Below are 18,028 nucleotides of genomic sequence, written 5' to 3'. Positions count from 1 at the left end.
TCCCGCGTGTTTATGTTTTGGTCTGGCACGTGACCTCATCCTGATCCTCCCCCCCCTCCCCCCGCTCTCCCCATCTGGCCACCTCCCCTTGATGCTCCTTTCCATTCGTCCTGATAATATAGACGTGGCTATCCATAAATTTGTACTATGGAGACAAGTTTTTATAATTTTTATGCGATGTTTTATTATAATTTATTTATCTATAATTTAAAATAGTAACAGATTTCTGGTCTGTCAACAGTAACCGGGAATACATAGAATGATTTAAAGTAGAGGACTCATTTGAAGAACACGGACGCGTGATTTTCTGTGACGTCACGGAGCAGCTGACGGAGGAAAACAGATCGTATGGTGGGTCGCTCAGTCGCAGTAGCCAATATCTCGGATTTTTACCTTCTTAACGTCAAGGTACATAATTCATGTGAGTTCCGGGCGAACCCTCAGTTTGTATGTGGTATCAGCGACAACTGTGTAAGAAGTTTCCTTATAATCTATCTTCGGAAAACCGGATATTTACTTGACAATTTGGCTTGACAACAAAGGAAGTGTGTGGTGACGCAGGGAATGGTGTTGCTGTATTGTGCGTCTTTTTATAGCTAATAGTTCCATGACCTCGTGAATTAACGTGATGTTAGGTGCGTTTTGAAGCAGAGACTCGCGTTTGACTTCCTGAATGGGTTAACGTGCTTTTGTCAGTGCAGGAATAGCAAAACCTCTCACTGCTTGGCCACTGTGCTTGTTCAGTCCGGTGTTGGGCAAGTAAGGTAATGCTTCTGTTGCTACGTTTTCAGATATAATACACACACCAATGGATGATCAATGGAAAAAGGGAAAATATATAGTATTACCACTTTTATTTCTCATGTTGGTTTTGAAATAATCATATTCCTTTAGTTTACACCATAGATAATGTTTCAGTTCAATATGGTAATTGTTTTTGTAATGTGATTTCTTGCTGTTTTGATGTATTAATGCCAAATTGCCACAGTAATTTAATCCAGTTTTTACAAATACTTGGCCATCTAATATCAGTTTTGATGGACATGATGAGATAAAGTGATTAGATACTAACTACCTTAAGAATATTTTTGAATCATGTGGGAAAATACCCATTATTGGTAATCAGAACAGCTGTTAAGGATACAGGCCTGCTGGTAGATGGATGACCTCACCAGTTTTGTATTTCTGTATTTATATATATATTATTTTTTTTATGATTTCTGATAGCTTTGTGAAGTGAAAATGTTCATTTACTTGGCATCTTGTTGATAGTTTCCCATATCAGTGTTGACCCACTTTTCTGGATTCTAACCAGTCAAATTAACTACCGGTAATTGGGAAATGAGGCTAGGATGGTTGAAAATGTTATTATGATATACACACCAGTATTATTCTTTCTATTCGTATTTATAGCCAGATGCCAGAATTCAAGAAGGGGTAGCTACAAATGAATCACCTCCATGTCACCCTGTCCTCTGCCATCAATCTACCCTCCCTCCAGCTTACACTCTCCCTCCTATACCTCATTTTCTCATTGTTGGTCTCCCCCTGCCTCTTCCCCCTTCACCTCAGTCATACACTTGTCTAGTCAGACTAGTTTCTCATTCTCCATTTTCTGCACATGGCTAAGTCATCTCAAGGTACTTCTACTTTTTCAGTCCTGGAATTTAGGTAAAGTTATTCTGACCTATGATCTCCATCTTGCGTATTGTACAATGTATCATAGTTTTAATTCATGGTATTGCACTTGCTTAGAAAAAAAAAAAAAAAAAAACTGAAGGTATGGTCTTGTCTCTTCTTTAGGATAAACATATTTCAGGAATCTAGATATGGTAGTATGCATGTATGAAATTAGCTCTTTCCCACTGGAGACTTATTATTCTTGCTGCTTCCAGACAATTTTATTTATCTTAGTAATGTAGTGAAGGGTTTATAAAGGCCATGTCTTACTCCCACAGTTGAAAAGCATCTATACTGTCTGGAGATGGCAAGAGGCAAATAGAAAGTGCATCACTGGACTAAAGGGGTTAAGTGAAAATTGATTAACTTTGATACATATAGTTTCAGTTATGCCATAAGGGAGATTAACTTATGTAAAGATTTTCATGCAGACTGATTTACTTAGTTACTAATACTGTAGTTATCTACCAATGGTGATAATCAGTTCTAATGGTTGCCTAATATTTTTAATTATTCCTTTTATTCCTTTAAGACATTTCATATGATTGTTGTTTAGGTACAGTACCAGCTCCAGTACAGTAGCTAATTTGATAGCTATACCATAAACCACACAGGAGGATGACACTTTAGCTTTGAATTCCCATTGTCTTAATACAGAATGACACCAAAGTGCATTGATAGCTTTCATGAACATGATGCATGTGGAAGAGGGGGAATCAGATGATGAGTGATTGGTGAAATATAATGATGGTGGCTAAACAGGGCAGGAATGTCATGTGGTACAGAAATGACAAGAGGAGCCATGCCTGACATTGTGAAGGTCATTCATGTGTAGCCAATATCACATTATCATGAACCCCTTCAGTACAGTGACATACTGCACTATTAATTTAAGTTTTGGTATTTCCATGTGATTACTGTATGTGTAGCTTTAGTTGAGATCTTTAGTACTGAAGGACTAAATGAAGGTTATACTGACTTCAATGGCACCAGTTTGAAAAGCTCCACCTAAGCTGAAGAATATCATTATGAGATAGCCAGAAAAATTGAATAGTACTTCACCAGAATAAAGACATTAACCTGTGTTGCATTTGGCATGTACATATAGTATGGTACATCAATTTGTCTGTCTGTCTGTATATTGCCAGATGCCTTAATCTCGTAAGGGGTGCCCACAAACAAATCACCCCCATGTTGCAGTCCCCCACCATTTCACTGCCCCCCCCGCTTCCCCAAGTTCACACATACCTCTCCACTCCATCCCTCTATCTCATCCTTGGCCTCCTCCTCTCTCACCCCCTCTCCACCTCACTCACAAACTCTCCTTGTTAGTCTCTTGCTCTCCATCCTCTCCACATGGCCAGACCACCTCATTGTATTTCTCCTAATGCATTCTGTCACATCCAAACCACAATGCTCCTTCACTTCCTCATTTGTCAGTCTGTCTCCATGTAACTCCACATGCTCCTCTCATGTAACTCATTTCCACTGCTCTTACTCTTTTAGGGGTGTTGGTTGTTACTAATTATGAATCAGAACCAATATAACCTCCTTGCACCAATTCATTCATAAGTTTTGTGAGCTTAGTAGCTACCGTACTAGAGATGCATGAATGGGATACAGTATTGTTTAGGTTACAGCTTGCATCTTGGTTAAATTAGCACATATTCTTTTGTTTGCAAATAACACTGATTTTTGTATGACAACTAACAGAATGACACCTTGAATAGATTTATCCAGTACTGTAGTCAAATAAGAGATTCCGCACTTTCTGTTTATACCAGTATGTTTGTAATTAGCTGTTTATGTTTATAATTCATAAAATGTGTACCTGGTACTCTAGCTGTCTGTCCTCCCCTGGCACAGGTACGTCAACTCTAGTTTATTTTTAGTGTCAGGAGTGTTGAGAGTTGAGATGTTACAAAAACTTCCACATGTATGGTTTGTCCCTAATGGTGTTTTTGGCCACTCCATATGGGATTAAGGTACGGTATCTGGCAAGAGATAGATAATTATATTGACCATAAGTATATATAATTTTTGTGTCTGCCCTTTCCTCTCCTCCATCCTTCTTTCCTTCCATCCTCTTCTGTCTTCCTTTCCTTCATTCATTCCTTGTCCTTCTGCCAATGGGTAACTTTACACTCCCTCTTCTGTCGTTCCTTCATTCTTTCCTCTTCCTTCTGCCTGTGGGTGACTCTACACTGAGTGACAAGCCAAATGGTTTCCTGTACACCAGGAAACTATTTACTACACTGGGTGGCAACCATATATCCAAATTTTGGCACTTGGTGGTTTAATGGGTAATTATTGCGCTCGAGTCGGATTGAGCTGGTGAAAGTTTATATCCAAGGGGTGGTTGGGGTTGATTGCTCATGTAATGCCACTCAGGGATGAGTGAGGCTGGTCACTCATCTTAAATGTTGGGACCAACTTCCTAGCTCTGGGCTCCTACGCTCCTCATGGGGCAATGTAGGATTGGATGGTGGATGGATATAGTGAATTAATAGAAAATTTTATACAGTGTACAATAGAAAGGAGAGTTGGTGATGGTGGGAAGCTGGATAGTCCTTTTACCACATCTGTCAAATACAGTAAGTTGTTGAAGGAATGGAAGCAGTACCACTGTATACTGTACTGTATTTATATACACAGTCGGATCTGTGATGATCTTCCTCAGTCTGTCTTCCCTCTACCACTGATTGCCTGTCTTTCATTTGCACAGTGCTCAGGCATCACAGAATGAGACTTTGTTGGAAGACATATGTTAAAATTGAGAGGCATGGAAATGAGTTATCAGAGAGAAGCATCTGGAGTTGCTTGGAGAAACAGGCAGACAAATGAGAAGGTTTGGAGTGTTGTGGTGTTGGTGTGGATATGATGGAAGGTGTCAGGTGAAGTAGCTATCCTGAGATGGTGTGGCCTTGTAGAAAGAAAGGAGAGAGATTGACTTAGAGAGTGTTTGTGATTCAGATGGAGGAAGAGGGAGGTACCATGGCTGAGGTGGTATACAAATGAGGGTGATATGAGTTGGAAGGAGAACAGCTTGATGATGGAGGCGGTTTGATCACATCTACCCACTCTGAGATTAAGTTCTCTGGCTATAGACAAATAGATTTCAGAAATTATCATGTCTTAATTTGAATTCCTTCAGTGTGTGATACTGAAATTTTATTGTTGTGGTACCATTAAGTTATTTTATTTGGCTAAGGAACACCTGCTGGCAATTAAAGGGTTATTGAAGGCTGTATCTAACCCTCGAATATGAATTTCATGGTTGTAGGGGGTAAGCCTAAGGTTTCCCTTTTCTGCATACAGTATAAGATTCATCTGGGTGTTCCCTTTTTTTTGTTTGAGTATCTGTGCCATTAATTCTTAATCAGTCATAACAAAATACAGTCAGTAAAAAGTCACCATTTTTATGTTCTGTTGCCTGTTAATTCACAGTGTTAATAAAAGTTGCACTTCAAAATTCCATCATTACCAACTGTGTCAAGTAGATTTGCTAGTTTCCCCCCAGTGTACAGAATCGGTGGTATGGAAAGTTGTCATATTATAGAACATTGCCTCAATATATGAAGATGACTGCCTTAATGTTGTATAAATGGTAGTATCCTGATGATTACCTTATTCAGCTGGTGCAGTAGCCTTCATAGAGGCTTGTGTGATGCTCTTGGTTATCTGATAAGAAAGGAGAGCGTTAAAGTGGCAGTGAAGAGTTAGTCTAATGAACTGATACAGGTCCAGAGAGAGAGATATAGTGTGAGCTTTGTCCAGTGTGGGAGGGAAATTGACCTCTTCATGGCAGTGTGTGTGTGTGTTTTTAAGATAAGTTTATTCAGCCATCGTGAGACTTCATCACCTCTTTGAGTAAGAGGGGGTTGTCTTTAGTTTTTCAGTAAATGAAACAGTTCAGGATTAGTATGAATAAAACAGAAAATATAGTTTGACCTTAGGCTGAAGGGTTTGACACCTTCACTTTGATAACTTATTTTGTATTCTGTTATTGCCAAATACTGTGAGTGATTGGTTTCCCATGAGAGTCGGGCTGTGGCAGGGATGTGTGATGTCGCCATGTTTGTTTAATATTTATATGGATGGTGTCGTAAGGGAGGTGAATGTAAGAATGTTAGGTGGAGGTTTGAGTCTGGTGAATGCTAATGGACATTTGCAGATGATACTGCACTGGTGGCTGACTCAGAGGAGAGACTGGGACAGTTGGTAGAGGAGTTTTGAAGGGTGTATGAAAGGAGGACATTGAGAGTAAACAAGAATAAGAGTAAAGCAATGAAGTGTACGAGGTTGGTAGATGGTAGGAGAATGAATGTAGTTTTGGATGGTGAGTTGCTTGAGGAGGTAGAGTGTTTTAAGTATTTAGGGTCACATGTTGCTGTGGATGGAAGAATAGATGTAGAGGTAAAGTTTAGAATGAATGAAGTAGCAAAGGTGCTGGGAGGAATGAATAAAGTGTTTAGATGTCATTCACTTTGAATGGATGTAAAGAGATGGAGAATGAAGAAGGGAAGGAGCATTATGATGTTCGTGTGGATATATTAGACAAGATTAAAAGTTTCCACGAGTTAGTTTGGCCACGTGTAGAGAACGGGGAATGAGAGACTGAAAGGAGAGTGTAGGCTGTGTGAGTGGGGTGGAAGGTGAGAGAAGGGGGAGACAGAGGGTGAGATGGAGGGATGGTGTGGGGACTTACAAATGTAAAAGAGGCATGAAATCCATAGAACAGCCTGATGAGAGGTGACACAGTGACAGTGGAGGTGATTTGTTTGTGGCCATCGCTTCTAGGATTAAGGTCACTGGCTATATATAGATAGGTAAATCATGAAGACAGTAGAGAAAAGAATGACAAAGAAAGAGATAAGAAACACCTACCTCTGCATCTGTTAGGTTATGGTAAACAAAGATACTTCATGAATCCCATAACTGCAGATGTGGCAGGTGTTAAGTTATGGATACTCAAGCAGAACTTATCATAAATGTAAATTATGTTACAGACATCATCGGGTAAGGTAGCTAATAACATGTTGCTTAGTTGTTTTTTTTGGATGGTGTACTGTGTTTCCAGCAGTTGTTGGGAAGTAATTACCTGGTTTTACCCCTTGATTTAGCTTCTGGTCCATGGAGAATATCAGCTGTACCATGACCGACTTGCAATGGGGATTCCTTAGAAAGAGTATGGCAGCATTAGTTTGATTTGTACTCTAGATTTATGCTTAGTGTGCAGATGTTTACCTTACTTTCACATGCTTTATCCTGCTGATCCAATTTACCCTAATTACCATAATTAGTGAAGAAGCTAATTGTGATTTATCTTGCAGGCACAATGTTGGAGATGCACAGTTAGCACAAGAATGGTGAGGAGGGGAAACTGGTAACCGTGCATGCATTGTGATCATTATTGGTGCAGCACACAACTCTAGTGCAGTGGCTGTATATACGTCTGTGCCACTCTCCACATCACAGTTACCCTTATACATCCATCCGTGATACTACTGTGTGATGAGCCGTGTGTGGGAAAGAGTTAGAAAGGCTAGTCTATAGTAAAGCCAAGAATTCTTTTAGCACACGAACTCCAGAAAATTCCTTCCTTTCGCAACATTTGGTCATGGTGTGGACAGTGTTCTGCAGGAGCGGGATCTGACCCAGAAGGTGCTTGGCTGGGCCGTGTCTAGGCAAGGAGGTGGAAGAGGCAATAGAAATAAGTAAGTATAGTGGGGGGAGGGGGGGGAGGCTGTGAAGCACTGAACATAGAGAGTGGCAGCAGATTTATTGATGCAATTTTCATTTATTTATTTATTTTATATATTTATGTTATTTATTTATTTATGTAATGTACACTAGGGTCATTCCAAGTGGCTATAGTTTTAAAGAATTAATAACACCATTAGTGATATATTCTGCACATTGCTTCCCTATATCCTCTTGTATATTGATGCAAACTTTGTCGATATTAAAACAGTAAATAGTATGCAAGATAATGTAAAGGTCTTACAGTATATGCATATTAAAAGAGTAAACGGTATACAAGATAATGTGAAGAGATATACACATTAATTACGAAAGAAAAATGTTGCTACAGTGTCTTCTATACCATTTGGAATTTGAATATGGGCCTAATGTATTGTGCTTGTTTGCAGGTGTTTAGTACGGTTACTGAGTCAAGATGGGTGGAGCTGTGAGTACTGGAGTTGACAATGATGATTTGGTGGATAATCTTAAAGCCGCCAGTTACATCTCCACTCCTCTCCTGGAGCGAGTGTTTCGTGCTGTCGACCGTGGAGACTACTTCACTGCTGAGAATCGTGAGCAAGCCTACCGTGACAGTGCGTGGAAGAAGGGCAACTTGCACCTTTCAGCGCCATGTATCTATGCCAAAGTGAGATTTCTAAAAACTATTTAAAGATAGATTACTGTGTTATTTTACTTGACTACCATGAATTTTATAAGACACATCTGTATGTAATTCCAAAAAGATGGTTGGAATACCTGAAATTCTTAATGGCTGTCATCACATGATTTATTTAATGGTGTGAAGTACCCCGCCCTTAAAGAGTGACACTTGTAGATATCCCCAGAGTTTAGTAATACTGTTTTTTTTTATTAGTCAGTGAATGTATCTCTTGAATTTTGCTAGCCATTCTCTTGATTACTTCAGTCATTTTCATTTTCCTGGGTCCTGTCTACCTTTTTAAAATCATGGCAAGTTGCTGTTTTGCAGTGACAACAACACTCTTGATCTTCTGTCACAATGAGAATGATGATGATGATGATCCAGTGTTGCAGTGAAATGACGATTATCATACTCCACTTTTATAATGAAAATAACCCAAATGTTTGGTGTTGCAGGTAATGGAGGGACTACAGCTGGCCCCAGGTCATTCCTTCCTGAACCTGGGCTCTGGGACCGGCTACTTGTCCACAATGGCCGGTCTTATCATTGGTGGGTTGACTTGGCTAGTGTATGTAAAGCTGAGTGGAGGCTGGGTGGGCTGAGGTATAGATAGACTGAGTAGAGGCAGGCTTGGCCAAGTCATATTAAGAGATTATGGGCACTGCAGCAAAATATAAAATCTGTAAATTTCCTTCATGTTTAATTATTACTGAAACAATATGAAAGGATACTTGTTATAGATGAATGGCCACTTTTGACCTAGGGGAGGTTGTGCCTTGAGAATGTACTCTGGTTACAAGTTTAGGAATAAGCCACACAGTCATTACTCTCAGGAAGGAAACATAAGTCCACATACACATAGAATAAAACTCTAAGCTAATACTCACACATTATTACAATTCATATAACACGTCTTGCATTTCTCCCATGTTTTTAGCAATTATTGGGAAGTAATTTGCTGGTTTGGACACTTTAGCATCCAGTCTGTAGAAAATAGAAAGATGTCCTACAAATTTTCTGCGGAGTTAAGGGATTGAACAGAGATGTTACCAGGGCTTGTGTTGCATGGAGAGCTACCTTCAGGTGAACTAGCTTGATGCATGCGTGTACAAAGTCTTTCAAAACAAAGTGAATGAATGATGGTTAATAATTTTATATCAGAATAAAGTAACTGGCTTGACAATGAGTGGTTTGCCATTATTTTAGTTGCACAGTGGTTTCCTGTGAGGTATTTTATCTACATCGTCATCTCACTCCCCAGGTCCATATGGTGTTAATCATGGGGTGGAGCTTCACGCTGATGTCATACAGTATGCCACTGACCGCCTTGCTCACTTCAAATCAACGTCACCTGCGGTTGATGCGTTCCCCTTCTGTGAGCCTAGCTTTGTTCAGGGTAAGGGCATGGTTGTGCAAGCTGTGGATATATTTATTTATTTATTTATTTATATTTTTCATATTTATTTATTGTACTGCACTCATTTCTTTGAATTAGGATGTTCATAGTTTCAGCCACTTGTATGTTGAACCACACTACTTTCCATTATATTCCACACTTTTTTTCTTGTCTCACTGCACCAGGATACACCCAGTTGCTTACCGTATTAGCTTTGCTGTAGAAATAATGTATAATATTCTCAAAACCCTAACGAATAAATTGTGAACTTTATACATTTCAGTGTAGGCTACTGTATATCAGTCTTTCTGTTGCCAGATGCCTTAATCGCATTAGGGGTGGCCACAAACAAATCGCCTCCATATTGCTCTTTCCCCCGCCATTTCACTACCCTCCCCTCAGCTCATACCCCCCCCTCTATCATAATTGTACCTCTCCACTCCATCCCTCTCATCTCATCATCTGCATCCCCCTCCCTCACCCCTCCTCTAACTCACTCACCTACACTCTCCTCATTAGTGTCTTGCACTCCATCCTCTCCACATGGCCAAACTACCTCATTGTATTTCTCTTAATGTTTCTATCACATCGACATCCACACCACAGTGCTCCTGAACTTCCTTATTTGTCAGTCTGTCTCTCAATGTAACTCACATGCTCCTCTCAAATAACTCACTGCCACTGCTCTCACTCTTGACATGTCCTTGCAACAAGGTCCAAGCTTCTCTTCCATACGTTAGAGTTAGTATCACGTAACTGTCATGCAACGACTTTTAATTCCATGGTCATTTCCCTATTTCTTATCACTGCTTTCAAAGAACCAGCAACGATACTTCCTTGTACCTTTCCAAGCACTTCATCCTCCAAACTTCCATCCTTACTTGATAACGTAAAGAAATTTAGTTTTTTTTTTATTATTTTTATTATTAACGTGCTCCTTACGTGTCAGTATGTGGGTTGGTGGAGGGTTAGTGCCCCTTCCCGCTAAACAAATAACTCAGAGTCAAATGGCCACCCCTTATGGGATTATGGTGTCTGGCAATAGATAGATAGATAGATTATTATTATTATTGTTATTATTATTATTATTATTATTATTATTATTATTATATTATTATTATTATTATTATTTTAGTTTACTCATTTGTTTATCCCCAGGAAACTGCCTGTGCTTGCCACCAGACGTGCGCCTGTATGACCGAGTGTATTGCGGGGCATCTTGTCCTGAGAGTCATGAGCAGTACATGAAATCGCTCATTAAGGTTAGCCTCCAGTCATGCATTTTTCATGCCCCCCATCCCCCTGCCCCACTACAGCGATGTCTGTTTTATTTAAATCAGGCTACCTCTTGTCAGTTATTCATTTATCAGGAATAGAACCTCTACTCCTGAAGGAACATTCATTGAGCAACATGCAGTAAGCTGCAAAAAGATGACGAACTGAAATTAAAGTGAAAACTACAACCCATTATTTCCACAGCCTGGTGGGGTACTGGTGATGCCATTGAATGACCAGCTGGTGAGGATGACCCGCAATGGCCTAGACTCCTGGGAAACCACACCACTCCTCCCTGTGTCTTTCTCGTCGCTCGTCATGCCGGATCCCAGCCACCCTCCCCCCATTGTTATCCTCCGTGAGTTGTCAAGATGCTCGAGCCAGTATTCTTGGTCTTTAAGAGGCTCCACAGCACCTCTTCCTTGCCAGTTTGTTTCTGCATATAGCACTTAATTTGTTTTCAACGAAAGTGTTTTAACATTTCCACATTTAAAGGGTATAAAACAAGTATAAGAAGATATTAAAGAGTAATGTGCAGAATGAATCTGGTGAGGAAATGCAAGAAAGCCGTGTGAGATTATGGCGTCAGAAATGTAGGAGGTTGATATAGAAAATCACAAGTTACAGACAAAAATTTATTCCTGACTGGTTTTGCCAATAAGCCTCTACATCAGCCTCCCACTTCTATCCTCAGTGAGTGTTTGACAGATCAGGACAGTTATAGGAGGGCGATAGAGAGGTACACAAGTTTGGGATGAGATTTTTTACGTGACTGGTTTTGCTAATGATGTGGTTCAGTCTCCTGTACCTCCACAATTTAGGGGGGGAAAACTGATAAAGAAACCACTTCAGCTACGTAAACTGTCATACACAAAACACCGTTGATTGTATTTTATTTTATTTTTTCTTTAAACAGAATAGAGTTATCCCTAACTCTTCTGACTGTAGCTTCAGAAGGCAGAAACCCCAGGAACCCATACCAGTGCAAAAAAATTTTCAGTATGTGACATAAAATTTAAATCATCTATTGTTGCTGGATATTTTGTATATTGTTGAATTGAGTATTACTTGTATGGTCAGGTTTAACGTTGCGTTGACACTACACACTGATCACCAAGCAAGTTTATCCTGGGTCGAGATTCACCTTCCCCATGAAACTCGGATTTTTTTCGAAAGAGGGGTAAGGAAAGGAGAATATAGAATCTGTCCAAGTCTCTTTGTTTTTCTCACAGAAACAAATAGTACGGTAGTTGGGGAATTACGGGTCTTAAGTTTCCATGTGTATTTTGGCTGTAGTTCTAAATTAATCCATCTTACTCTGACCTGTTTGATGGTAGGTGGGGGCACTCACCATCCACTCACTTGATGTAGTGCTGCTTTGGATGTCTGCTCCTTCCCCTCTTCCTTCCTTCCAATTCTGTCTTTCCATCATTCTTTCCTCTTTCTTCTGCCTACGGGTGACTACACTTCCTCTTCTGTCTTCCTTTCCTTCACTCTTTCCTCTTCCTTTTGCCTATGGGTAACTCTACACTGAGTGACAAGCCAAATGGTTTCCTGTACACCAGGAAACCATTTACTATGCTGGGTGGTAACAATATAACCAAATTATGGCACCTGGTGGTTTAGTGGGTAATTGCAGTGCTCCAGTCGGATTGACCCTGTGTAGGTTTATGTCCAAGGGATGGTTGGGGTTTATTGCTCACATAATGCCACTCAGGGATGGGTGAGGCTGGTCACTCTCATAAATGTCAGGACCAACTTGCCTAGCCCCGGGCTCCTGCGCTCCTCATGAAACAACATAGGATTGGATGATGGATGGATAGATACGCTGACCAGTCCTTTTCCCCACACAGCAGATGTCAATGTGGTACCGTATCGTCTGTATTTTTACATTGGCCTGATGTTTTCCCCCATTGCAAATGTTGAAGTACTGAACCTGCAGGACTTCTCAGCTGTGGTTTCAAAGTCATCTGTCTGTTTTCCTTTACCTGCTCTTTTCATTTGCAGCAGATGTCATTTTTTAAGTTCTTACATGTCCTTTTCTTTTCCAGCAAATGTTGAGCTGCTGGACCTGCAGGACTTGTGCCGGCAGCAGGTGCGATCTATCCTCCGTGAGGCGGTAGAGACTGAACACCCGGAACTCACCACTGCCTCTAATCGTCCTGTGCAGCCCCGCCCTAAACCCCGTGAGAGGCGCCATTTCCGTAGTGTTATTGTCCCATATGTGCCGGGGCCATTTTATGAGTCTGAGGACGAGGACGAGGATGAGGGGGATGCAGGACTAGGAGAAAGGGGTTTAAGTCGGCCAGGTCCTAGGTATTATCCGAGAGGTCGTGCTGCCAGTCAGATCTCTGCCTTCCTTGAGCTGGCACGGAATCTAGCCAGTCAGAGCAGGGAGGAAGAAGAGGAGGAGGAGGAAGGGGAAGGAAGAAATCGGAGGAGCAGGAGGGATAACTGGGATGAAGGGGAAGAGGAAGTGGAGGAGGAAGAGGAAGAGGAGCATGATGATGCTGAGGTGGATGCGGATGTCAATGTAGATCCTGAAGTAAATGTAGAGAAAGATGGTGAGGATGCAGGTGCCAAAGGTCAGAGGAGGAGCCTAGAAGAGGACTCAAAGGAAGAGGATGGTGCAAAGGAGAAGAAAGAAGAAGAGGCACCTACTTCTTCCTCCTTATCATCTAACAAAAAGTTAAAGGATAAAGATACAAAGGAGGAGAAAATGGAAGAAGGAGAAGTGGAAACAGCAGTTGTTGACAGTATCCCTCTTCCCTCATCTTCGTCCTCAGTGCCCCACTCTGATCCCATCCCAGTCACATTTGCCATTTCCTCCCCATGCTCCACAAAACCCCAGGCCAACAAAAACAACAAGAAACGTGAAAAGTTTGACAGTGGAGTGGGAGACGAGATTGAGAACGGGAAGGGACCCAGTAGTGGAGGTTCAGAGGATGATGATGGTGGGATGGATGTTGATTCAGACAGGGACACTGAATCAGATTCCGACTATTCTGACAACTCTGCTCCGAGGACAAAAGTCACTCGGTATCTAGATGAGGATGACCCAAATTGCCTCTGTGGAGAAAACTGCGCAAAGGCATTCAGAGCCCGAAGGAAGAAGATAGGAAAAGATGAATCTGGGGAGATGAAGGAAGATGAAAATGGAGAAGATGGAGGAAAAGGAGATGGAGAAGATGGGGAAGGTGGAGGAGGACGAGACAGCACCTCTTCTGTAGAGATCCTGTCAGCAATAGAGACATACATGAGGGAGAAAATTAACCTCCTTCCACTCCCTCAAGCACTAAAGCTCTATCTTAACTACAATAGAGAGCTGTAAGGTGCTCAGGGGAGGTGGATTGAAAGCAAGAAAGACACTCAACATAGCTAAAATGTGAGAAACAGCATGATTGTATAGAAAGATAGTTAACAGAAATGTATTAGTACGAATGTATGTCAAGTTTGTCAACGGAAATGGAAGAAACTGTGCATATATATGTAAAAAAAATTTATAAAAAGTTTAAGAAGCATCATGAATGTACCGTATGTCAGAATGTAAGAAACTGTCCTAATACGGAGACCCACAAGACTGAGCAACTGAAAATGGAAGAAACATGAGAGCTGTATATGTAAAGAATGGATGAGTTACTTTAGAAAACAGAAAGTATAGACTGGTACTTAGAAAATGAGAAATGGCATTACCTGTGTACTCATGGAACACTGATACAGGAAATTCTGACATTCTGCTCGGATGATGTGAAGGATTATGTGTAAGCAGCACATGCAAGGACTTTTAAGTATTGCTGTAGGTCAGATGGATATAATTTAAGAATTCTTAGCATTCTGTACAGCTAAAGAAATTAGTTCAAGATAAGGGAGAGAAAATGATGCCAATACTTTGAGGGTAGGAAAAGTTTGGGATGAAAGTTTGTCAAATATTTCACCTGTTCTGCTCTTCAGTTTCCTCTGCTGGGTGATACTCCAAAGCTGTGAGAGGCATAGTATGTTTCTCTTCTCATAGGTGATTCTCCTTGATATGATGCTTCAGGGAGGAAAGTGTCATAAATGCCATAAGTGTGAAGTAGATGCAGTGAAATAACAGGCAACCTTTTGTCCTTGAGTGTTCATTTAACAACAGATTAACATCGTCAAGGCATTACCAAGTCACCAAAGACAGTGACCAAACACTAGGATATCTGTTGGGCATTACTAGGCAAACTATCCACAGGAAGGGGGAAAAAAAAAAAAAGTGTGCGTGGCTTTGATATTAATGTCCTTTCTCCCAACTTGGTTACCAATAGCACTGAGTTAAATTGCAATGTGTGAGAAAGAGGCAGCAGATACCCTAGGAGAAAATGAAACTGGTACAGTCTAGTCCCCGTTATGTCTGTTATTGGGATTTTTTAATCTTTTTGTCGCTGGCATTATAAAATCTTGTTGTTGTCAAGTCTTGAGACTATAACCAAAAACTTGTAAAATTATATTGCTGGCTGTTAAGCTGCTCCAAATTTATGCAATTTATTGTACCAGTTGTAAGAAAATTTTTAAGTTAATTTATGACATCCAGGATATATAATGATGACTGCCCCCCCCCCCCCCCTTTTTTTTTTTTTTTTTCTTAATCCTCCCAAAATTTGCTGAAAATTAAGTGAAGCGCGTGCATAGCTGGCTGGTAGTTTGATATTGTAGCTCTTTGCATACCCAGTGTGAATTCGGTAGCGCAGTCAGGTAGCAAGTTAACGTTTGCTGTGTGTGTGTGTGTGCGCGCGCGTGTGGCTTTGTGCACCGTAGCCACACTGACAATACCACAGAATTACTTAGCATTGATACTGTATTGCTCATGAGGTCACAACTTCATCAACGAAACACTAGCATACATAGTCTTGAACATGTGACTTAACTCGTGATTGCCTAGAATACAAACATAGTGAAATGTTAACAAATTCAAGCCAGTGGGAACAAAGTTGCAACTGAACAGAAAGTGGAAAATGGATGTGAAAGAATGAGGAGCTGTGTTCATAACAGACAGACTCATTGCTTAAGTGTGCTAGAGAAACTGCTGTGTGATAGTTAATATGTACAGTACAGTAATTTACGAACACGTGCATCTCTTTAACCTATTCACTCTGATGATGTCTTTATTTTATTCTTGCTGCTACCGAACAATTGTATCCAGCTCGAGAGCAACCAAGTAATACAGAACTTAATGAGGGCTGTATATAACTCCCCTAGATTGACAAGTCTCCACTGAGCTGAATGTAATAGTCTGGAGATAGCAAGAAGAATCTAAAAGGTTTGTCACTGGATGGAAGGTTATTTACTGTTTGCATTATTTTGAGGTGGCCAAGCTGATGTCGCCAAGTTGATGTGGTCATGTTAGGAGTGTGTGCTAGGAAACACTACAGTCAGGTGTATTCTGGACCAGGGAGATATATTTGCAGGCAGATTTACAATCAGTGCCATTGTTGAAACGAGGATGTATTTTTGCAGGAAAGACGAGACTGGGAAGTTATCATATTCATTGATCCTTGTTAATCCTGTGAATAGACACTTTGGTTTTGTCAAGAATGGATTGGAAGTTGTGTTTGTGAATCCAAGGCCAGGAGTGCTTGTATAGTGGGACATTGCAAGGGCAGATCCAGACGAGGTGGTCAAGGGAAGTGAGGGAAGGGACACAGTCTTACAGTTAATCCTCATTTAAAACAATGAATTCTGGGATTTCTTTTGACTACTGTGTTGTCTGGTAGTAGGCAATATAAATTCCTGGGTTTACTAATACCAGAGGAAGGATAAAGCAAGATAGTTTTTGAAACCTTTTACTGCTAGATTTTTCCAAAGTTGAACAGTATGTTCTAGTATTAGCTTGAATAAAATATTTAGGTTGTACCAGACTCGGCTAAAAGGTTAAAAATGTTCCCTGATTCAGTTCAGTTGTTTCATTATTAAGTTCATCATCATCATCATCCAGACCTCCTTTCCCACCCAAGGGCAGGGTAAGTTGCTGATAAGTTAAGTTTTCAGTAGCTTAAGTTGATAACACCTGTTCAGTTATCGGTACGTAAGAATAATTACAAAATTGTTTTAAAGTGTGAAATCGTTTTAATTTTTTGTGCTTGTCAGTAATAAAAAAGAACAGTGTCTCAATTTAGTCTCACCTCGTATAGTATTTTCCCTGCATATACCCTAGACTTTAAGTGAGGACTGACTGTTCTGTGCTGAGCATAGCCTGTGACCTGGATTCACAAACCAACCCGTGCAGACTTCCCCATCGTAGCTGTGATTTGTTGTCAAAAAGAATGAGAAGGGAAGGATTTGTATTTTCCTCTCCTTGTCCTTCTTGGGAAAGTAAGTCTCGGTTATGACAGGAAAATGGTGGTGGTTTTGTATGTGAATCTGGGTCTGTGCATCTAAAGATGTGACTGGACCTAGAGGCCAAAGTTATGGGTTAGGTGGGGGCATGCATTTTTCAGACCCCCTGGATCTGCCACTAATATGCAAATTACTTCATGTAATAAGAAAATTACAGTTATAATTGCAATATGCTCTCATATAGTATATATACATGCATATATATATAAATATGTATATGTAATTATCTAACCACATTGACTTTATAAGAGATGTCCGCTTTAGGTTTTGTTTCCAGTAATATTTTGAGTGTAATAATGATGAGCAATTTTTCATAATCATTCACAGACAAGTGAAAAAATGAAATTGCTCGGCTTCATTGCATTTTCCTGCTCAGAGTTCACCAATATATCTGTATAAAGGAAAAAGCAATTACCTGTATTTAGATGGCGAGGATTGCAGTTGTGATAATTTAAACCATTTTTGCATCCTCCACTGTATGTTGTTCAAGGGAGACTGCAGTAATAGTACAATTTATTAAGAGCATTATGCAGAACTGGACTGAACTACACCAGGGTAGGAGGAAATGTTTTTTGTACATCCACTTTGTTAATGCCCAAAACGTGAGTCATTAGAATGGAAATAAAACTTGCAAAACTATACCAGTATTTTATTGTACAATACTGTAGTATTAGAGGAGCTTCAACTTTTTAAGATTATCATTTTCTTTTAAATAAAAAAACATGGATTTAGTAGTATCTGTTCAGTAATAAAAGAGCTCAAATTCTGATAGCTGTATAGTACTTATAATATCCCAGGATGTACTATATATGAATATTGTAGTTTGAAGAAGATAGTCACCAGGGAAAAAAAAAAAAATAGTATAATTATCATCATCATCATAGTATCAGGAAAATGATTATTCATGTTGA

The 18,028-nt window shown here is 40.2% G+C and overlaps 1 protein-coding gene across 1 annotated transcript; it reads left to right on the top strand.

Annotated features, from left to right (window-relative positions):
• Positions 1 to 334: 334 nt before the first annotated feature.
• Positions 335 to 17,756, top strand: LOC145390436 (uncharacterized). The gene is made up of 8 exons (XM_080265369.1): positions 335 to 421; positions 7,014 to 7,397; positions 7,833 to 8,071; positions 8,542 to 8,635; positions 9,348 to 9,482; positions 10,641 to 10,744; positions 10,962 to 11,115; positions 12,809 to 17,756. The coding sequence occupies exons 3-8, from the start codon at positions 7,859 to 7,861 to the stop codon at positions 14,086 to 14,088; spliced, it is 1,980 nt and encodes a 659-aa protein (XP_080121495.1). The 5' UTR covers positions 335 to 421; positions 7,014 to 7,397; positions 7,833 to 7,858; the 3' UTR covers positions 14,089 to 17,756.
• Positions 17,757 to 18,028: the final 272 nt, after the last annotated feature.

The sequence above is a fragment of the Coenobita brevimanus genome, chromosome 14 (assembly GCF_032717465.1).
Source record: "Coenobita brevimanus isolate Jiangsu-jjx chromosome 14, ASM3271746v2, whole genome shotgun sequence".
NCBI lineage: Eukaryota > Metazoa > Arthropoda > Malacostraca > Decapoda > Coenobitidae > Coenobita > Coenobita brevimanus.
This window is presented reverse-complemented; position numbering and strand designations above follow the sequence as displayed.